The 23,865-nt window shown below is 42.9% G+C and overlaps 1 protein-coding gene across 3 annotated transcripts in view; it reads left to right on the top strand.

The window, feature by feature from the left end:
* stpg2 (sperm-tail PG-rich repeat containing 2) overlaps positions 1–23,865 on the top strand; it is a 338,448-nt gene that overhangs the window by 69,835 nt on the left and 244,748 nt on the right. For all 3 annotated transcript variants that reach the window (XR_006309111.1, XM_043674438.1, XM_043674437.1), the window contains one exon: positions 21,323–21,430. Coding sequence is in view for 2 of the 3 variants with exons in the window: in XM_043674438.1 (XP_043530373.1) it covers positions 21,323–21,430 (108 nt within the window). In the remaining variant the exon portion in view is untranslated. The remainder of the gene's footprint in view (positions 1–21,322; positions 21,431–23,865) is intronic.

The raw sequence follows: 23,865 nt of genomic DNA, 5'->3' as shown, positions 1-23,865 counted from the left end.
GTCACTCTCTCCAAAGTGCTCACCTACAACTAAATCAAACACCTGGCCTGGTTCATTACCAAGCACCAGATCCAGTGTGGCCTCCCCTCTTGTCAGCCCATCGACATACTGTGACAGGAAACCCTCCTGTACACATTGGACAAAAACTGATCCATCCAACATACTAGAGTTATAGCATTTCCAGTCAATGTTGGGGAAATTAAAGTTCCCCATAATGACCACCCTGTTCCTTTCACTCCTACACAGAATAAATTTGCTAATCCTCTCTTCCACCTCCCTGGAACTCTGCGGAGGCCTATAAAAAACTCCAAGCAGTGTGACCTCTCCTCTCCTGTTTCTAACCTCAGCCCACACTACCTCAGTAGACGGATCCTCATCAAAAGTTCTCTCAGCTACCGTTATACTATCCTTGACGAACAAGTCCACGTCTCCCCCTCTTTTACCACCTAGCCTGTTCTTGCTGGGATCTCAGCAGAATTGGAAGGCAGTGAATCTCTCTCGGCTGCTGTACTCTCTCTCTGGGTTTCCTCTTAGAATTGTCTTTTGATATTCTTTCCTCCTGGATTGGAGAACAGATTGTGAGACAAGGGTATGTTTCTGGGATGTTACATTATTGTAACAACTACCATTTAATAATAAAATTAATTATTATTCTGTTAAGTTTTCTATTAGAGTTAAGTTATTCCAAGTTTCTCTTTTTTTGTATTTTAACTGTGGTGTTTGAATAAATTGTGCTTTGCTTAACATTGAGTAGTTTGACCAATCAAATTGCATCAGGTACACAGCAACTTGTATTTACTTTTGCAATATAAAAAAGTTAGTGGGTGGTCCGGTCTAGTCCATAGTATAGATAGACCAGCTTCTATCAGGAATATTAACATGGCCTTACCAATACCGAGCACATCCTGAGAACAAATCAGCAGTCTTCAACAAACACTCACATTTTGTGTGCAAGCGAGCTTTCAGTGCAGAAACAAAATTTAGTCATGAAAACATCCAAAAGCATGTGCTTATCTTTCTTGTTTGCTCCTGTCTGTGTTTTCATTAAACAGAATTCACAAGTGGAAGGTGGTGTAAGCAGAGTCATTGAACATTTTGAAGGTGGAGTTAGATATATTCTTGTTAGGCAGGGACTCAAAAGCTATCAGGATGAGGTGAGAATGTGGACTTTGAGATGATCTCATTGAATGGAGGAGCAAACTCAAGGTGCTAAATGGCCTAGTTTTGCTCCTTATTCATATATTAATAATGATTTTGACTTTAACTGGAATTTGTAGTTTTGTTTCTTTATCTTAGTTCGAAATTGAATTATTTTAATCCTTTTGGGAGTTGCTGGTGTGTGTGTGTGTGTGTGTGTGTGTCCAACATGGAGGTCCCATAAAGCAGGGGGTGAGCTGAAGTGCCCTGCTCTGACTTCCATGTGGGAGATTCGTGACATCGAGCTTATTTGGTATGTTTGTTGAGAAAGGAGGCTGAATATTAATGAGGTGAGTTGGGCCATTAATAAGGCAGATAACAACTGATAATGCACCTTAATTAAGCCACCGTGGTGAGAAACCACTTTCCCAGCAGGTGGGTAAAAGATATGGATTGATGCTCCCAACATCGAGTAGTTCTCGCTGGACCTCAGGATCCAACTCTGTATCACATCTCTCCCTAGCCCATGCAGCAGACCCCTGTTAAGATTCTGTCAATCGTGTTCATTCTAGCTCTCTGCAACATCTACTCAGCCAGTCCTACAGTTTTCCACAAACTCGGCAACCCTTTTCAGACAACTGTCCAATCCCTTTCAGATGAATCTGCTTCGATCTTGCTCACAAGATGCAGTGTTCCAGATCTAACCACTCGCTGCATTAACAATTTTCGATCCCACATTACCATTGGTTTTGTTGCTAGTTATCTAGAATCAGTGTCTTCTGGATCAAAACCCTTCTCATGAATGGATCACTTACCAAATATAACTAACACAAAGCTGCTGCCAGTTTAGTCAGGAGCAAGAAATCTGTTTGCCTCTTTCACCTTTCGTGCTCTGCATTTCCCTTTGCATGTCAATTAATTTATCGGAAACACAGGTGATTTAGTGGTGGTGGTTAATAAATTGAAAAATATCACAGGAGATTTGATGGTGGGAGGAAAGCTGTTTGGTTGTTGTGTGATAGCATCTCAGGATACAGGGGGAAAAATAAACCTGTTTTGTGAGGGTCAGAATTGGGTACTTTGGCACAAATATTAGGAAAATGGATACCAGATCTTTTGGTATGTCAGTAGCCACAAATCACTCGGCATAGTCTATCTCGGTGACTCTACTTGCGTTTGTTCACAGATGATTTTGTTTATTCTGATGAATTGTAGCTTTACCATTGAACTATTTTATAATGTACAGTTATTCATTAAACTGCCAAATTAGTAGATCTTTATTGATTTTGCCTTTGATCTCTTGTTATGGTGCACTGCTGGGCTTCCAACTAATGCAATGTAACAATTGCCAATTGTAGTTTTTTATATTAATCACCAAAGGAGCCATTTGCAGTCATTGATAACATGAAGGTTTTATCATCTTTTGAAATATTTTCTTGAGAGTACAATTTGGTCTTGTTTTGGAATTAATCTTCCTCCACATCCCATCTGATCCTATCTCTCTCAATGGTTCCTCTTCCATTGCTTGCTCAGTTTCTCACCATAAATCCCATCTGCTACCTCTACAACCTTCACCCACTCACACAACTAGTCTTCCTTGCTTAGTGTCTCTGTCTGTTACCCACCAGCTTTATGAGAGGAACAATTCTTCAGTAATGATTAGATTCCCTACAGTGTGGAAACACGTCCTTCGGCCCAACAAGTCCACACCGACCCACCGAAGAGTAACCCACCCCCCTCTGACTAATGCACCTAACAACTATGGACAATTTAGCATGGCCAGTTCACCTAACCTGCACATCTTTGGTCTGTGGGAGGAAAGTGGAGCATATGGAAGAAACCCATGCAGACACAGGGAGAATGTGCAAACTCCACACAGACAGTTGCCCAAGGCTGGAATCAAACCTGGGACCCTGGTGCTGTGAGGCAGCAGTGCTAACCACTGAGGCACTGTGCCTCCCTAGTAATCCCATGACTCAATAGAGACTGGAGTAATCCTGCAACCCTTTTTCCTAAAAGAGGCACCTTCACTCTTTCATCTTCCCTACCCCATTGCCAATCCCTTTGGAACTTATCTTTATATGATCACTACTATGGAGGTGATCACCAACATTAAACTTATCAACTTCATCTAATTCATCACTTAGAACACATTTAGTCAATAGTTATCCACTTGCTCAGATATACCACTTGAGGAACAAATATTTGTCAGGAATTTATTCCCCTTAATTTCTTTTCTGTCCTAACTAGTAAGTGGTTGATAAAACTCTTCAGTGATGATCTTTATTTGTAGTTCTTGTTTTCTTCTCTAAACTCTAAACTTTGTTTGAAATCCCTGTCCTATTTCACTGTCTCAATTAGGATGCTCTTTAATAACAGCAATAAAAGTAACATCCCAATGGATCTTCCCCAAAGTTAGTGCCAATGCTCCATATAATGGAGACCACTTCAATCACACTATCTGCTTTGAGTTGCCTGAGGTTCCTTCCCTCACCATTCCAGTCTATGACTGGGTGATTGTAACTTTATTCAGGGAATTGCTGAGACCAACTGAATATTAACAGGCAAAATTATAGCTTTAAACCTCCTTTAAAAACACTTTTGTTGATTACATATAGACACGGTTATGGGTCGTTATTCAATATTCTTCCAAGACTTGTTCGGTTGGGGTAGGGAAAGGAGTGTGATAAAACTACCAACTATTTGGTGAAAGAGAACTGGCACCCTTAGCAGTCACTCTTTTAGCCTGATCCACCATTCAATTAGATGATTGATATGTAACCTAATTCCATCACCTACTCTTGATTCTATGAGTTTTAATACTCACTCCTACTGAAATAACTCCACAGAGGCCAGTATCCCCTCACCAAGTCACCTGTTATTTACACACGGTGAGTCCTTGACACTGATCCAGTTCCCTCAGAACCAGCCTTGAGAGTGAACAGAACCTCTGACACTCCTGTTTGCATTTTATTAAACAATTCACAGTTTACACAAACAATTAACATTAACAGCTGTATACAGAGCTGTTAATGAGAAAGAGCAATTTTACAAGGGAGGGGAATGGCAAAGCCAGGCCCCAATCCCTACCATTCAACCAGTTTTCAGGGAAACGAGAAACCTCAAATCCCAGTTTCAATCATTATAAAACAATAACAATGACATTTGTACATGTAAGACAGCCCAATTACACAAGAAACAGTGCATACAATACAGACCCCCAGAAAACCCAGCAAGCCCCCCTGTCCCTCCCACCTTCTGGCCACTCTAAGGCAGCCCGCCCCTACACTCCTGTTTACATCTGTCAGCCAGTGCTCCCTGATTGGACCAAATTAACAGCCCCATTAGGGAACTTGTATTTTATGGGGTCCACCTGGCTGACCCCATTATAATCACTATGCCCACCAAAGTGTATCACTCATTTGTGAAACTTTCAATTAACCTCATTCCTCAATATAAAAGTAAAACAGGGAACTGTGCATGCAATGAATCTTCATCCTGAGTTCTGAAGAAGGGTCGCTGGACCTGACATGTTGAATCTGCTTTCTCTCACACCCGCTGAATTTCTTCAGCTATTCCTGTTTTTGTTTCAAATCTCGACAGTTTTTGAAGGGAGGCTGTGTTAGAACACACTTTGTGTGATTGCCCCGAATAACCCAGCTCCAGGTTTATATTTCTACCTCCTTGTTCAGGTCTTTCCTTCCTGAGAAAATAGTTTCTCTTTACCTACCCTGACAACCTGTTTAATCATCTTAAACAGCGTAAATTTCTATACTGGAGGCTATACAAGTCTAATCTGTACAATCTGTCCGACTAATTTAACCTTTTTGGTTAGGATATTGGGGATTGATGAACACATGGAACAACTCTGATTTCCCCAGACTGATAGGAATGAGATATTTTTCATGAAAAGGCCAATTGGCAGGTTCTGAATAATGACAGCTGTTTTCTGTGACTAGCTTTGACAACAGGGGAGTCTTAGCTGTTCCTGACATCAAAGCAACAAATCATCAGCTTCTCATTTAGAATAACTGATGACTTATTTCTGTCCACACTGAGGAAAAGCAATTGCATTATCGCATGAAGCAGTAGTGATACCTCATCTCTCTCCTTCTTCCTCTGTCTCTCCCTCTGTCTGTCTCTCTCTCTCTCCTATCTCTCTCTCCCTTCACACTGATTCCCAACTCACACTGAGCAACATAAAAGAAGGAAGATCCAGCATTTCTACATTGTGTCTCATGACTAACTGACATTCCCAAACACTTTAAAGTCAGTGAATCTGTTTTTGGAGTGTGGTCACTGTTGTAATATAGGAACTATAGCAGCTAACTGTGCCAGCAAGATCCAACAAGCAGCAATGTGATAATGACCAGAAAATCTGTTTTTGCGATTGGTTGAATGGTAAATAATATCCAGACCACTGGAAGGAACACTGCTGCTCGCTCTGTGGTGATTGTAATGGGATCAGCTAGATAGACCTAATAGAATATGAGTTCCTTGATTGGTGCTATTAACCTGGTCCAATGACGGAGCCCTGGCTGAGATATAAACAGGAGTGTCCAAGTTCTACTCACTCTGAGACCTGGCCCTGAGGGAGCTGGGTCAGTGTCAAGGACTCCCCATGTGTAGATAAAGGGGGACTTGGTGATGAGATACCGGCCTCTGTGGGTCATAGAGTCAGAGAGATGTACAGCATGGAAACAGATCCTTCGGTCCAACCCGTCCATGCCGACCAGATATCCCAACCCAATCTAGTCGCACCTGACAGCACCCGGCCCATATTCCTCCAATGTGAACTTGTCTATGTTGGTCCAAATACAGCAACCTTTTCTCATAAGGGCACCCCTTTATCCCCTGAATAAGTATGATGAGCCTTCTCTGACCTGCTTCACAGTGATATCCTTTTACAAATAAGGGGATCAAAATTGTACACAGTGCTCTAGACATAGGCTCACCAATGTCCGATACAACTTTCAGTAAAACATACGGAACCAGTTGCTGTACTTGCATTTTGCGATTCACGTACCAGCACATCCAGAGCCCGTGTATCAATGAGTTCAGCACATACCATTCTCTGTTTAACCTAAAGTTGCTTTTCAATTATGCCTGCTAAAGTGCAAAAGTTCACATTATACTCTATCTGCCAAAGTTTTGCCCACTCGTTTACTGGTCTCTCTCCGCTGCTGTCTCTCCCCTCTCACCCTCAGTCTAATGATACATCTGAAAGTTGGAACCTCTGATCCTGCAGCATTGCCTCATTACTGCAGCGGTGGGTCAACCCGTCTCATGGAGCTGAAGACCTGGTGTGGGCCTTGAACCCACAGCCTCTGTCTACACAGTGAGAGTCTCACCAACTGGGCCATGGCTGACAACACCAGGAAAGCTTTGTGGCCTTACATTACAGAGAATGCCCAAAGCTAGATCTGCCAATAACTGAAATATACAAGTCAGTTATTTCCCCTTTCAATGTAAACCACTGTTCATTGAGAGAAAGCTTCAGCATCATCAGTATACTAAAGAGTTTATCTGTGACCATTTTCCATTGATCAAATGCAACTTTAGTGTCACTTTATTATATTTTCAATCTATTCTGCAACATTCATTCCCATTTATACCCAGTTCAGGATATTTTATCATAACTGTGTTGTCTATTATCTGTCATATCCAACTGGATGACAAAGCTTCATTATAAACTGGTTGATCTCAGCAGAATTTTATCCAGATTTCAGAACACAAAACTGCCACACCAGCAATATTTGATATAAATTGTCGTCATATACATTTGTTTGACAGTCTGAGCCTCTGGCACAATTGATAGCACGTATGTTTCTGAAACAGAATGTGTCGGGTTATGGTCATGAAAAGGTAAATGTGGAAAGAGTGTTTCCTCTTGTGGCTTAATTCAGGACTGGGGCAGGTGTCAATGTTTCAAAATTAGGGTTAAAACGAAAAAAACTGCGGATATTGTGAATCAGAAACAAAAACAGAAAGTGCTGGAGAAACTCACCAGGTCTGGCAGTTTCTGTGAAGAGAGAAACAATCAGTGTTTGCACTCAGAGAGTCATAGAGCCACAGAGTTGTACAGACCCTCGTCCATGCCGACCAGATATCCTATATTAATCTAGTCCTAATTGCCAGCATTTGACCCATATCCCTCTAAACCTCTCCTGTTCATATTCCCATTCTTTTAAATGCAGTAATTGTACCAGCCTCCACCACTTCCTCTGGCAGCTCATTCCATACACGTACCGCCCTCTGTGTGAAAACGTTATTCCCTTTTAAATCATTCCCCTTTCACTTTAAACTCGTGCCCTCCTTTTGGATTCCCATACCCTAGGGAAAAAGACCTCCAGTGACCCTTCCTCAAGATCTGGAAAGTTAACTCTGTTTCTCCTTCAATAGCTGCTACCAGACCTGCTGAGTTTCTCCAGCACTTTCTGTTTTAGTTAGGGACAGCCACTTTAGAACAGAAATTTTTCTCTTTGAAGGCTGACTGTGGAACTCTCTGCCTCAGAAGGATGTATCTTGAATATTTTTGAGACAGAGGAGGTTAGATTCCAGGAGTGGCTGGGAATATGGGACTGGAAACGCAAGCAGATCAACAATGATATTCTTGAATGGTGGAACAGACTGGAGCAGCTGAATGGTCTACTTTTAGCTCTATTTTATCCAGGTCGTTCTGCTATAAAGCACGTTTCGTTAATGTGAATTTACTGTAATGTGATTGATGAATTGGGGACACAATTTCTAAAGCATGTGTTGGCTATAACGCAGATTACATCACTAACACTTTAAGCACTGTTTCTAAAGAGCGATTTTTCTACAACAGGGGTTTGCATAAGAAAGCAACCATTGCGTTACAGAAGAACTACCTGTATGTTCATATCCCTTGTGACTTGAACCTAAAAAATCTAGGCTGAAACTCCCCATGCAGTACAGAGAGAGTATGCACTGTCACTGCTTCTATTTTTCAGCTTGTGGAGGTGCCGGTGTTGGACTGGGGTCGACAATGTCAGAAATCACACAACACCAGGTTGTTGTCCAACAGGTTTATTTGAAATCACAAACTCCGAAAGCTTGTGATTTCAAATAAACCTGTTGGACTATAAGCTGGTGTCATGTGACTTAGAGTCATAGAGATGTACAGCACAGAAACAGACCCTTTCGTCCAACCCGTCCATGCCTACCAGATATCCCAACCCAATCTAGTCCCATTTGCCAGCACTTGGCCCATATCCCTCTAAACCCTTTCTATTCATATACCCATCCAGATGCCGTTTAAATGTTGTAATTGTACCAGCCTCCACCACTTCCTCTGGCAGCTCATTCCATACACACACCACCCTCTGTGTGAAAAAGTTGCCCCTTAGATTCCCTTTTAAATCTTTCCCCTCTCACTGTAAACCTATGCCCTCTAATCATGGACTCCCCCATCCCAGGGAAAAGACTTTGTCTGTTTAGCCCATCCGTGCCCCTCATGATTTTATAAACCTCCATTAGGTCACCCCTCAGCCTCTGAGGCTCCAGGGAAAACAGCCCCAGCTGATTCCTGCAATGTCAGCTGTGAATTTTGCTGTTTGTTAATTTTTCTTAGATGCACTCTGATGTCCAGAGACACTTGAACTGAAACAGCAAAAGCAGTAGCTGTGCAGATTCACAGCTGTGTCAGACAGCAGTGTAGGTTTCTCTCTCATTTGATTCACTGACCATGTGGTCCCTGCCTTTGACTCTCCTCTTTTTTTAAAGTGCTGTTGTTTTGATCATTTATCTCCCCAAAGTTCCAAAACAATGCAACAGCTTATAAAACAGTAATTACTGCTCCTGGAATTTGAGGAAATCAGCTCCAACACCTAAAGTACTGCAAAAAAAAAGGAGCAGCTCTTACAGCAACAATTTTTCCTGTCCTCCATCTTGGAATACCCAGAATCCTTTTGACGCTACCTTTCAGATCAGATGTTAAACTTAGGCCCTCTCTCACTTGGGTATAAAAGATCCCATGAGGCTATTTATTAGCAGAGCTGGAGAGTTCTCCCTGGCACCCTGGCTAATGTTTATCTCATAAGTAACATCATGAAAGCAGATTTTCTTCCCATTGCTTGTGTGTGAGAACTTACTGTGTGTATAGGGATTGCTGCCTTTTTTCCACCAGTAGCCTCATTTCAATGTGTTCCGTTGAAATATAAAATGTTTTGGTACACCCCGAGGTTGTGAAAATTGCTACATAACGTTTTTCTCTAAAGTATAGTTGTAGCTGTTCACAGCCCTTAGTCAATTGGATATTAGACTGTTAACTTGAATCTAATGCAGTGTAAAATCTTTTCAGGAGAAGAAACAGCGAGGAATTAAGGAACTGTATTTGAGGAGATTTGTGTACCTAATTTTCAGCTCCTTGAAAACAATGTACTCCAAGACATTCCTTCCCTTTGGTTTAGCCTAAGCAATGAGTCAAATGAAAGACAGCTCTAACTCTAATCTGTGCTCTGACAGCAACTAGCTCCGTGTTACAGTCTTTGAAGTGACTGTGTTACTGCAAATCAGCAGGAGCTTGTGTTTTAATGTTGGTATTTTAATTATCAATACAATGGTTTGCCAATATTTCACTTGTTTGCAATTAGACTGTATATAGTTATTAGTATTGGTAGGAAGTTTGTGCTGGAGTTTAAAATATGAGTCTGTTTAGTTTCATCTGTACAGACTTGGCTTTTTTAATAATCACAATTAATAAATGCTTCATATGTGTATTTTTGGAAGATCCTGGTACTGGTCAAAATAATAACATGGTATTTGGAAATTAATTTCAACATTTTACTAATATCGACTTCACATAAATTAGAAGTATGTAAAGAAACCAAGACATACCACCAGCGCTTCACTGGAGACTCTCACTGATGATGTTACCTAGTCATGGTGTTGAAATGTCTGAAAACAAACCTTCCAGGGCAGTAAGCTACCTCACATACTTATCTTCAACTTGAGCTACAAATCTTCTCAAGAATCGCTATCACATAAATTATATGTAGTTGGATATCAGAGTGGCATGGTGGCTCTGTGGTTAGCACTGCTGTCTCACAGCGCCAGGGACCCGGGTTCAATTCCAGCATCGGGTGACTGTCTGTATGGAGTTTGCATGTTCCCCCCATGACTGTGTGGGTGTGCTCCAGTTTCCTCCCACAGTCTGAAGATGTGCAGGTTAGGGGGATTAGACAAGTGAAATACAGGGATGGGGTGTGTCTCGGTGGGATGCTGTTTGGAGGGTCAGTGTGGGCTGAATGGTCTGCTTCCACAGTGTAGGGATAAAGGATTGTAATTACTTGGATGGAAGTAATTATTTCTCTTTCGGTGAAGTGAAAATTTGATGGAGTTGTTTAAAATCATACTGAGTTTGGAGTAAATAACACAAAACTATTTTCAGAGGCTGAGGGGTTGGGAACCAAAGGACAGAGATTTATGGCGATTAGCAAAGCAACAAGAGAAAATGCTTTACCTACAACATAAAAATTAGGAGTAGGGGTGAACCATTCAGCCCCTCAATTTTGCTCCAGTTTTCATGTTTGTAACCTCAACCCCACATTCCTGCCTATCCCTGGGAATAGTTGAACTCCCTAGATTATGAAGTTTCTATCTGCCTCTGTCTCTTTCAGTGTTTGGAATACACTGCCAGGTTTCAATAGATGCAGATCCAGTCAAAGGCTCAACTATCTGCCCTTGGGTTTTCCCAGCCTGTTCAGGTATACCCCACTGGGGAGCTGGTGAAGAAGAGTAAGTGGCAACATCACTGTGCAAGTGGTTGAGAGAACCAGGGTATTGCTGTTATATTATGCAATTTAAATCCCTTCCCCTGAACAGTAACTGGTGGAATTTAAGTTCAGTTCACAAATCCAGAATTGCAAGGTGATATTTGCAACAGTAATGATGTCTATTCTTGTAAAAACTCATCAGGTTCACTGATGATCTTCAGGGAAGTAATCCTCTATCACCACCTGGTCTGCTTGTTACAGACAATGTTGGGGGAGTGCACTGTCACTTTAGCCTCCCCCATTCCCATGGGTCACAACATAAAAATACTTTTCCCAGCTACCAAGATGACCAATAAATATCTGTCAGGGTTTTACAGTAAAGTATCTCCAAACGCCATTATTAGTTTGTGAGCAGAACCAAAGTTTAGTCAGTAAAATGCAATATTTAGTTGACATTTACCACCAGTAAAATAGCAATAATTATGCTTATTCCTCCAAACACGCACACACACGCGCACACACACACAAACACACACGCGCGCACACACAAACACATACACACACAAACACGCACACACACGTGCATACACACACACATATACAAGCACGCACACACGCATGCGCGCTCACACAAAACACATGCACACACACACGCATGCACACACGCACACATCTACGCGGGAAAGAGAATAAAAGAGTTTTCGACAGAGATTGGCTTGCTGAAGAAAAAAATTAGAAGAAGTAAGCAATTCAGCTCCAGTGAAGAGTCATCTAGACTCGAAACGTTAGCTTGCTCTCTCCATGGATGCTGCCTGACCCACTGTGAGTTCAAACGTTTGTTGTTTTCAAGCAATTTAACTAATTAGTTATTCTTGAAGCCAAAAGGATATAGTGTAGAATATTCCAGAGTCTGTCGCTGTGATGTTCGTGCAGGTCTGGTCATGTGACTAATCATGCACTGTTCTCTCCGAAGCCTTGCCAACACAGCTTGCTCAGGATGTACAGTCTTGAGATGCTCTTTCAATCATTCTTTCAAAAGAACAAGTGAGTTTCACTCTGAACCAATGCAGAGGGGATTCTTTTCAGAAACCCCTCTGGGCAGCTTGTTCATAGCAAGCTTTCCTGCAGCTTACTGCCTTCTTACTAAACTTCCCTCCAAGCTGTAGAGATAAAATAGAGAGAAAAACTGTAAACCAGTCACCATTCAAAACCAGCCCCGGCATGGTTTACAGCACAGCGAGCAATCCTTCATGCAACATTAAATACAGGGCATCTTTATAACAATGTAACAGCAGATCCATAACAATGTGACTGACTTGTAAGAACAATCTGATTTGGCTGAAAAATTTAATCAAGGCCAATTAGGGATGGACAAAAAAATGCAGCGATACCCACACTCCATGAAGCGTTAATTTAAAAGCAAAATGCCACTTGATGGGGCAATTTCAAAAGGCTTTTCTCTTTTTGGGTAGTTCCTGGGATTGAGAAGCATTGCAGTGCTGTGGGAAAAGAGCAGGGTGGGATGAATTGGATTGGTCTTTCAGAGAGCCAGCACGAGCAGAACTGAATAGATGGCCTCCTCCTGTGTTTCATGATGCCACGATTTCTGCTGTTCCTGACATTCAGCCATAGTGGCTGCACAGATAAGGACGCCAGATAGCTTCAACACGTAATTTATAGCTCCTACTGTTCTAAACTATCTTTTTTCAAGTCTTTTCCACTTGCTTAAGCTGTCACTATTTCAGAGGAATGAAATCTTTGCAAAGGCTCAGTTGCAAGCAGCCTGAGCAAGGTTATTGCAAATGACCGAAGGATATAAGTAAATGTGGCATTTTTCAGAAATGGAAAAGGACAGCGTGAAGGGTACAGTTGTCCCCCACCATGACTAATGACCGCATAATGTCATGGGCGCTGGCTTCAAGTTCACACTGTGGTCATCAATCAGTCAAAGGAGGCAGGTAGTGACCATTAGATGGTTTCATTAGTAACCCTGCAGGCTGCCAGTCCAGGCCCACCCCATCTGTCTTCATTAGAAATTGCTAGCTGCTTGCGAGTGGTTAGCAGATGGGTCATTATTGGCAGCACTGCCCTCTAGGCCTGGCGGAGAACTTGGCAAAGTTGTCCTACCTAGGGACGTACAGCTAGTTATCTTACACAGAGCAAGCAAAAATGCTGAGAATTTGCCTGGGGCGACTTGTCTCAGCATCAATCCCACATTCTGCAGGATATATTGAACACTTAATAGCTACATTTTCCGAGCCCACCTGGTGTTTTGCTAGTAGCATTTCAGAAATGGTTCAAATCCCACTCGATTCAAAAAGCCATATTACCTGTGGAAAAGCATTTTTTAAAAATGAAGTGGTTTTACTTCAGAGAGTCCTGTTAATGATACTGACTAACCATGGTAATACTCTATTGTTCTGTTTGCCCATGGCCTCCTCTTCTGAAATTAGTCGGTATTTTTGAGTCTACTTTCATCCTATTACACAAGAATTTTTCAATGCTTTCTCTCCCGCCTTTAAGATGCTGATTAAAATTGAACTCTTTGACCAAACTTTTGGTCGCTCTAGTCCTAATACATGCCCTGGTGCCACATACTGTATTGTCTACAAAAGCTCCTGACTATTGCCCTGGGATGTTTTGCTGGCACTATGGAAGTGCGAGTTGTTGTTGTCACATTTACAGTCCACTTAGTAACTTCTCTGAAAATGAAGAGAGCATATGGACGTTCATGTGAGGACGGACTGAACTCCAACACCTGCCTGACCTGAGATCCATGGAATGGCCAATGTCCCCATGGAATCTGGTTTTTTACAGCTTGCATTGACACTAAATCATCAGTTAGGTCAGTAACCTGTTGCCAGAGCTTCAAATATTTCTCTTCACTCTCATTCGATCGTCTTTCATGTTATTCACCGTTCTTGTTCATATCTCTCAATGCACAATTATTTAGTAAACGTTTGAAAATTCTGCATTCATAATATAGTATAAATGAGGCCATTCTGTCCATTAACACAAAAATCTAGAGGGTGTAAAGTGAGAGGGCAAAAGGGATCCAAGAGGCAATTTCTTCACGCAGAGAGTGGTGCATGTATGGAATGAGCTGCCAGAGGAAGTGGTGGAGGCTGGTACATTTACAACATTTAAAAGGCATCTGGATGGGGACATGAATAGGAAGGGTTTGCAGGGATATGGGCCAAATGTTGGCAAATGGGACTAGGTCAGATTGGGATGTCTAGTGGGCGGCACGGTGGCACAGTGGTTAGCACTGCTGCCTCACAGCGCCAGAGACCCGGGTTCAATTCCCGACTCAGGCGACTGACTGTGTGGAGTTTGCACATTCTCCCCGTGTCTGCGTGGGTTTCCTCCGGGTGCTCCGGTTTCCTCCCACAGTCATCTCTCAATGCACAATTATTTAGTAAACGTTTGAAAATTCTGCATTCATAATATAGTATAAATGAGGCCATTCTGTCCATTAACACAAAAATCTAGAGGGTGTAAAGTGAGAGGACAAAAGGGATCCAAGAGGCAATTTCTTCACGCAGAGAGTGATGCATGTATGGAATGAGCTGCCAGAGGAAGTGGTAGAGGCTGGTACATTTACAACATTTAAAAGGCATCTGGATGGGGACATGAATAGGAAGGGTTTGCAGGAATATGGGCCAAATGTTGGCAAATGGGACTAGGTCAGATTGGGATGTCTAGTTGGCATGGATGCGTGGACCAAAGAGTCTGTTTCTATGCTGTAAACTAAGACGTTTCAAACAGTAATCCAGTTCTCTTCCTCTTTCCTTATATCCCTGCAAGGTTTTTCTCCTTCAAGAATTTATTTAATTCTTTTTTAAAGGCTCCTGTATTTTTGACAGAGGCAGAAGAAGGGTGAGGAAGGGCAGAGGGGGAGGAGAAGTGAGAGGGATAAAGGGAGTGGAGGGATGTGAGGGAGAGAGGAGTAGGATGGGGAATAGGGGTTAAGATGGAGAGAAGGAGAGGAGGGGTGAGAAGGACAGAGGTGAAAGAGGGGCAAGAAGGAGATGGGGAGGAGGGATAAGGAGAGAGAAGTGGGAGGAGGGGTAAGAAGGAGACAGAGAGAGGAGGAGGAGTGAGAGGGCCAGAGATTGTGGGGTGAGGGGGCTGGTTAATACTGGTCTCCTCCCTTCCGTCTTCACCCTCACCTGATCAGCATTATCCTTCAGTTGTAATTATTAAAAGCATATGCTGGATTCTGCGGGCAATGGGTTTGGGCCCAGAGTTGACCTAGGTACAGGCAGTCCCCAGGTTCCAATGGATTATGTTCTGGAGTCCAGTTGCAAGTCGATTTGTACACAAATCGGAGCACCATGCAGGATAATATAAAGGAGCTATTTGTCAGTACAGGAACTTGTGCGTCATGTCTTTATAATTCATCCCCTATATGGGATCGTGTTCATAAATATGAGTGTTTGTAAGCAGGACATTATGAAGTGAGGACCCCATGTAAATACATATCCATTGCTCAGTCTTATTGGTGCTTTTTGAGTGAGTTTGAATTCAAGTATCACTGATCTGTATTCCAAGCCAAAGTCTAATGCCATGACAGAAAGTATTTTGACTTAGTGACAGTGAAGGAACGACAATATATTTCCAAGTCAGGATGGTGAGTGGCTTGGAGCGGAATTTGCATGGGGTGGTGTTCCCATGTATCTGCTACCCTTGTCATTCTAGATTGAAGTAGTCATGGGTTTTGAAGGTATTGTCTAAAGATCTTTGGTGAAGTTCTGTAGTGCACCTTGTAGATGGTATACAGTTCTGCTGCTGAGCATTGATGGAGGAGGGAGTGGATGTTTGTAAATGTGGTACCAGTCAAGTGGCTGCTTTGTCCTGGATGGTGTTGAGCTTCTTGAGTATTGTTGGAGCTGCCCCCATCCAGGCAAGTGGGGAGTATTCCATCACACTCTTGACTTGTGCCTTGCAGATGGTGGACAGGCTTTGGGGAGTAGTATTCTGAGCCTCTGACCTGCTCTTACAACTACTGTGTTTATGTGGTGAGTCCAGTTGAGTTTCTGGTCAATGGTAATGCTCAGGATGTTGACAGTAGGAGATTCAGTGAAGGTAATACTATTGAATGTCATGAGGTGGTGGTTGGATCGGTTTCTATTGGAGATGGTCATTGCCTGGCATTTGTTTTGTCACAAATGTTACTTGTCATCCCAACACTGATATTGTCCAGATCTTGTTGAATTTGAGCATGGACTGCTTTAGTGTCTGAGGAGTTGTGAGTAGTCCTGAGCATTGTGCAATCATTGGCAAACATCCCTACTTCTGACCTTGTGATATAATTATTTAAAATATATCGATGGTAATTTTCAGTCTTTCCCTTTTTTGAACTGCAAGCTTTCTGGGACCTGTACCTTGGCTCTATTATATGTTACCAGCCATCATGGGCAACTGTGGCAGTGGTACAATTGCATCAAAGGATTTCAGAGCTAACAGTGCCCCATCTACCAAGGGGCGAAGGTGGGAATATGGAGTTAGGTTGCAAATCACCATGGTCTCAGTGAAGTCTGTAAGTTCTGAAGAGCTAAAGAAGCTCCTCCTGTTCCTGTCTCTGTATGTTCTTAGAGGTCAGTGATATACTACAAGGATTCTGACTGTAGTACATCTGTACTTTTAGATTTCGATTTAGATTGTATTCTCATATGTACTCAAGTATGGGAGTACAGGAATACATTGAAAAGTTCACCACACGGTGCATCTTAGATACAAAGGTACTGAGGTAGATACAATGTAGTAAATGAAACAAAATTAAAAATCACACAACACCAGGTTATAGTCCAACAGGTTTTTAGATTAGATTACCTACAGTGTGGAAACAGGCCCTTCGGCCCAACAAGTCCGCACCGACCCTCCGAAGAGTAACCTACCCAGTCCCATTTCCCTCTGACTAATATACCTAACACTACGGGCAATTGAGCATGGCCAATTCACCTAACCTGTACATCTTTGGACAATGAGAGGAAATCAGAGCACCCGGAGGAAACCTACGCAGACATGGGGAGAATGTGCAAACTCCACACAGTCACCTGAGGCTGGAATCGAACCTGGGGCCCTGGTGCTGTGCAGCAGCAGTGCTAACCACTGAGCCACTATGCCGCCCTGTGCCTTTTGAATGTTGTAATTGTACCAGCCTCCACCATTTCCTCTGCCGGTGTGTTCCATACATCTTATTTGGAAGCACTAGCTTTCGGAGCGCCGCTCCTTCATCAGGTCACAACCACCTGAGGGAGCAGTGCTCCGAAAGCTAGTGCTTTCAAATACACCTGTTGGACCATAACCTGGTGTTGTGTGATTTTTAATTTTGTACACCCCAGTCCAACACCAGCATCTCCAAATCATTAAAAAGTTAAGAATTACCTTCATAGACTTATGTTAAAAAATACAGAATGAGGTAATAGTTGATATTAAAGTCCTTCTTAATATAAACTAGAAAAGTAGAAGGAATAAAGTTAAAAGTTCAACTGTCTTTGATGAGTCCTCTGCTTAGCTCACTCTCCTCAGCTGCCTGTTCTCAATGCCACTGGCCAGATGCTGAAGGATATAATGCCTTGTTTCAATTATTTCAAACTTGTTTCCTTCTTTTCCCCTGCTGTGCATTTCAGACCCTTTTAATTTTTTTGATTTCTTAAGGCAGAAACAAATGCATGGATATGCTCAGCTTGACAAAGTGTTTTAAGAATTTTAATTTGTTCTCTATTGGGGAAAGGTTGGGTTCACAGGCCTAAAGCAGCAGTGTGTGTTTTTCATGTTTATACTGTTGTTGCTGACTTTTTAAGTTGTTCTTGTTCACTTTACAATCGATTGTGTTGCTTTCATGAACAGTAATAACATGAGCCAGTCCTTCTGAATTGGACAGTCTGTGGACATATTATCATTTCCTTGTTCTCAGTAAGATATACACTGGGGTGTCAGCAAACATGACCAATGCACTAAATTTGTGCACAGACGCAGTGCACAAAGGCATAGTCTATCTCATGTTCTTTCAGTAATCCATATAGGTGTTCAGTCTGTCAAAAACAATGCTCTGTTAACCCCGTCAGGTCAATTGGTGACACGTGAATGGTGCCCCAAAGAACATAGTGCCTCACTTATCATCGTTGATTGTTCACTCAATGACCTGGGTGAGACGATGTCCCATGTAAGTTAATGGCATCTGTCATCACTCAAATGACAAACATTATGTCACACTGGGGGCCTCTGCTTAGCTGCACATCAGCTAAAGGATGTCAGAACAAATTGTGACTTTCGCAACCTTCGTTGGAATACATCAGTTATTGTAACCTTTCTAACATGACCTTCAACACTGTTCCTCAATATGTTATTTTCTGTGAGCATATATTGTTGGGTTTTTTTGTCATTTAGAGTCATAGAGATGTACAGCACAGAAACAGACCCTTCGTTCCAACTCATCCACGCTGAACAGATATCTTAAAGCAATCTAGTCCCATTTGCCAGCACCTGGCCCATATTCCTCTAAACCCTTCCTCTTCATATACCCATCCAGATGCCTTTTAAATATTGTAATTGTGCCAGCCTCCACCACTTCCTCTGGCAGCGTGTTCTACACACCCACCACCCTCTGCATGAAAAAGTTCCCCTTATGTCCCTTTTAAATCTTTCCCCTCTCACCTCAAACCAGTTCCCCCTAGTTTTGGACTCCATTACCCTGGGATAAAGACTTTGGCTATTCACCCTATCCATGTCCCTCATGATTTTATAAACCTCTCTAAGGTAACCCTTTAGCCTCCGACTTTCCAAGGAAAGCAGCCCCAGCATATTCAGCCTCTTCCTATAACTCAAACCCTCCAACCCCAGCAACGTCCTTGGAAATCTTTTCTGAACCCTTTCAAGTTTCACAACATCCTTCCTATTGCAGGGAGATCAAAACTGAACACAGTATTCGAGAAGTGGCCTAATCATTGTCCTGTACAGCCGCAACATGACCACCCAACTCCTAGACTCAATACTCTGACAAATAAAAGGAGAAAGTAAGGACTGCAGATGCTGGAGATCAGAGCTGAAAAATGTGTTGCTGGAAAAGTGCAGCAGGTCAGGCATAAGCTTAATGCGCGAAACGTCGATTCTCCTGCTCCTTGGATGCTGCCTGACCTGCTGCGCTTTTCCAGCAACACATTTTTCAACTCTGAGAAATAAAGGCAAGCATACCAAATGCCTTCTTCACTATCCTTTGTTTCAGTATCAAATGAGGGAGCAGTCCTATGGTCCGGTAGAACTACAGCAACTTTACCTTGGTAGGGGCCATTTAGCTCAGTACAATAAACAGCTGGTCTGCAATATGGAGTGACATTAACAATGTGGGTTTGATTCCTGCATTGACTGAGTTTACCACAAAACACTCTCCTTCTCAACCTCTCCCCTTGCCTGAGGCATGGTGACCCTCAGGTTAAATCACCATAAGTTGCCTCTCTGTAATGAGCGAACAGCCCTATAGTCTGGGAAGGCTATGGCAACTTTACCTTATAATCACAGTGTTTAAAACAAATGACAAAGGCTATTTGGCCCAACTAGTCTTTGCTAGTTTATGTTCTATATGATTCCCCCCATTGAACTTTATTAATCTCTCAACATAAGTAATCACGTCAGTGTGGATTTTTACCATTCTCAGCAGGTTTTCAGCTCTATGGGGGACCATTGTAGTTCAACTATGGAACTCCCTCACTGACCCTGTTCACCTCTTACTCATCTCTTTCTTTTAAAGCAAGTGCTGAATACCTACCTCATTGAACAAGCTTTCTGACCATCTCTCCCAATCAGCTTTTTATGTGCTTGAAACAACAAATGCTGGAAATCACAGTGGGTCAGGCAGCATCCATGGAGAGAGCAAGCTAATGTTTTGAGTCTAGGTGACTCTTCGTTAGAGCTCTTTATGCGGTTCAGTGTGAAACGTTTGACTTGAAGTGAGATGAGGAAGAATTTCTTCAGCCAGAGGGTGATGAATCTGTGGAAGTCGTTGCCGCAGAGGGCTATGGACGCCAAGTCATTAAGTGTATTTAAAATGAAGATTCTTGATTAGTAAGGGGATTGAGGGCTATGGGGAGAAGACAGAAGAATGGGGCTGAGAAACATATCAGTTAATGAGTTTTGAGAAGATCTGGTTGAGGTTCTGGATGTAAGTTTGCTCACTGAGCTGGAAGGTTTGCTTTCAGACGTTTCGTCACCATACTAGGTAACATCTTCAGTGAGCCTCCAATGAAGCACTAGTGGTATGGCCTGCTTTATAAACACATAAATAAAAAGCGAGCCATACCACCAGTGCTTTACCGGAGGGTCACTGATGATGTTACCTAGTCTGGTGATGAAACGCCTGAAAACAAACCTTTCAGCTCAGCGAGCAAACTTACGAATGAGCTAATTTTGCTACTCCAAGTTATGGTCTGTCCTTGGTAAAGCCTGGGATTGTAATATAAATACCAGGAACTGTAATGAAAATCTACTAAATCTTTCAGTACTACATGACTAGAACTAGAGGGCATAGGTTTAGGGTGAAAGGGGAAAGATATAAAAGGGATCTAATGGGCAACTTTTTCACACAGAGGGCAGTGCATGTATGGAATGAGCTGCCAGAGGAAGTGGTGGAGGATGGTATAATTACAACATTTAAAAGGCATCTGGATGGGTATATGAATAGGAAGGGTTTGGAGAGATATGGACCGGGTCCTGGCAGGTGGGACTAGATTGGGTTGGGTTGTCTAGTCGGCATGAACAGGTTGGATCGAAGAGTCTGTTTCTGTGCTGTACATCTCTATGATTCTACGACTGTGTGAATATCCTGCTGAAGGGTTAAAAAAAATTCACAAACAAACCAGCACTATATCAGTGTCAATCTGTGAGGGCGGAGTTAACTGTGGTACCTATTTATAAAATGACCCACTGATCCAGAATCTGTGAGATATTTTTCTAATTAGCCTGTTCAGAGATGTTATATCATACCTCTGGAGCAGGTGGGACTTGAACCCAGACTTCCTGTCTCAGAAGTAGGGACACTACCACTGCATCACAAGTGCCCTGTCACTTCATTTTTACTATGTTAAAGCCACTATTCCCAAGCGGTCTCTCATCTTCATGAACTGCGAGGTGAAGCCCGGCACTGTTTGGAGCCAAGGTTTGGTACGGACTGGAGGCTCGGTACCAGCATGCTCTGGGTTGGTAGACTGTTGTTCTGAACTTTAATTTCTGCAACGCTGGACTTTTTAATTCCTCTATTTTCTGAGATCTTATAACTGTAGAATCTGTAGCTAGGTACCTTTGTAAGTGGTGACTTATAAACCTTTCACTGTAGTTATTTGAGTACATGGGACAATAAAATTAATTCTAATCAATGCAAATCAATATATACATATAAACTGTTGTTATGCTTTGGAGTGTAATTGGCTAACTGTTCATTGTCCTTTAAGGGCTTCCCTGGACCTGCAAAATATGAAATAAAAAGCTTGTTTGGTGAGAAGACCAGCCCCCACGATAAACTGAGTACTCCACATCCACCGTTCTTGTCTCAGACCAAGGTAAAGGGCACAGCATCTTACTTTCAATATTCTCTCCATTAAATCCTTCTGTGGGTTATTAACTAACCTAATTGCTTTGTGTCACCTGGATTGCAACATATCCTTGTTCCATGGGTTAGTTTACATCAATTAAGAAGGTGCTAATAGGTTTTTAATGGACTACAAGTTGGAGCCATTCTTTACAGCAGGACACGTGTTATGGTTCCCCTTCAGATCTCCTCAGTGAGACTGTGCTGTCAAAACATGTCATTTCTTCACCTTCTTGTAGAATGTTCACAAGTGAACAGCAAGAACATTTCCAAAGTGGCCCATTGCCTGAGGAGTGTTTTACTGGGGATGTGAGAGGAGCTATATAAATTCAATATTGAAGATGGAGTGGTGATCTCATTGAGGGGTTAGAGATGATTAAGTAATTTGATGGGGTTAATAGTGAGTGCAGAACAAAGGGAGCAAAACGTTAACACAGAAATGTAGAAAAGGCCATCCGGCTCTTCAAACCCGCTCAGCCATTTAACATGATCATGGCTGATCGTCCAACTCAGTGTCTTGTTCCCAGTTCCTCCCCATACCTTTGATCCTGTTAGCCCTAGAACTGTGCCTTGAAAACGTGTGGGTGTGACCGAGTGGTCAAGGCGATCTGTCAGTGCCCAACATTTGGGTTTAAATCTGGTCAGCTATAGTTCTAACTGTTTCAGGGTTTTCTGGTGTAGCTGCAGTGTCCCTGCCTCTAGGCCAGAAGCTCCAGTTTCATGTCCCACCTGTCCCTGAGGTGTGTCGTAACGTATCCAAACAGGGTGATGAGAAAACTGAACCATAAAGTTCAAGCCAGAGGTAGAAATTGGGAATGCTGTCCACCAAAAAATGGAGGATGGTCAGGAGGAGTGTGATTAAAACTTAAAATTAGATTCCCTACAGTGTGGAAACAGGCCTTTCAGCCCAAGCAGCCCACACCGACCCTCAGAAGTGTAACCCACCCAGACCCATTTCCCGCTGATGAATGCAGCTAACACAGCGGGCAATTTAGCATGGTCAATTCACCTGACCTGCACATTGTTGTGACTGTGGGAGGAAACCGGAGCATCCGGAGGAAACCCACGCAGACACGGGGAGAATGTGCAAACTCCTCACAGAGAGTCGCCCGAGGCTGGAATCAAACCCGGGTCCCTGGTGCTGTGAGGCAGCATTGCTAACCACTGAGCCACCGTGCTGCCCTTAAGTGAATGTGTTTTTTGTGAGGTGATGTTACTAAGGATTACGAAACAAAGGTGGATGGAATTAATTTAGATATCAGCCATTGTGAGTAGTTTTGGGCCCCATACCTGAGGAAGGGCATGCTGGCATTGGAGGGAGGTCCCCAGCAGGTTCACAAGGGGGCGGCATGGTGGCTCAGTGGTTAGCACTGCTGCCTCACAGCACTAGGGTCCTAGGTTCTATTCCTGGGTGACTGTCTGTGTGGAGTTTGCACATTCTTCCTGTGTCTGCGTGGGTTTCCTCCGGGTGCTCCGGTTTCCTCCCGCAATCCAAAGACGTGCAGGTTAGGTGAATTGGTCATGCCCATTGTCAGGGGTTTATATGGGGAATGCGTCTGGGTGGGTTACTCTTCGGAGGGTTGGTATGGACTTTTTGGTTCAAATGGCCTATTTCCCTACTGTAGGGAATCTAAAAAAAAGATCCCAGGGATGAAGGGATTGTCAAATGACAACTGGTTGAGGTCTCTGGGTCTGTGCTCGATGAAGCTCAGAAAGATGTGGGGGGACTTGATTGAAGTGTACAGAATACTGACAGGGCTGGATAGAGTGGATGTGGAGAAGATGTTCCCACCAGTAGGAGAGACAAGGACCGGAGGGCATAGCCTCAGAGTAAAGGGACAACTGTTTAGAACTGGGATGAGGAGGAGTTTCCTCAGCCAGAGGGTGGGAAATCTGTGGAACTCATTGCTGCAGGAGGCTGTGGAGGCCAAATCATAGAGTGTTTTTGAGACAGAGTTAGAGTTATGGGAGGAGGCAGGAGAATGGGGTTGAGAAACATATCAGCCATGAGCAAATGACAGAGCAGATTCGATGGGCTGAATTCTGCTCCTATATCTTATGGTCTAATGGGATGCGAGGACAGCTTTGAGGGGCTGGATGGTTTCCTCCTCAATTTAGCTGTATTTGTTTCCAATTACTTTGAAGGGAAGATAATGAATGCACATAACCAGTTTATCAAAGGAAAGGAGGAGAAAGTGAGGTCTGCAGATGCTGGAGATCAGAGCTGAAAATGTGTTGCTGGAAAAGCGCAACAGGTCAGGCAGCATCCAGGGAACAGGAGAATCGACGTTTCGGGCATAAGCCCTTCTTCAGGAATGAGGAAAGTGTGTCCAACAGGCTAAGATAAAAGGTAGAGAGGAGGGACTTGGGGGAGGGGCGTCAGAAATGTGATAGGTGGAAAGAGGT

The sequence above is a fragment of the Chiloscyllium plagiosum genome, chromosome 32, assembly GCF_004010195.1.
Source record: "Chiloscyllium plagiosum isolate BGI_BamShark_2017 chromosome 32, ASM401019v2, whole genome shotgun sequence".
Classification (NCBI taxonomy): Eukaryota; Metazoa; Chordata; class Chondrichthyes; order Orectolobiformes; family Hemiscylliidae; genus Chiloscyllium; species Chiloscyllium plagiosum.
The sequence above is the reverse complement of the archived record's forward strand: the minus strand, read 5'-3'. Positions and strand labels throughout refer to the sequence as shown.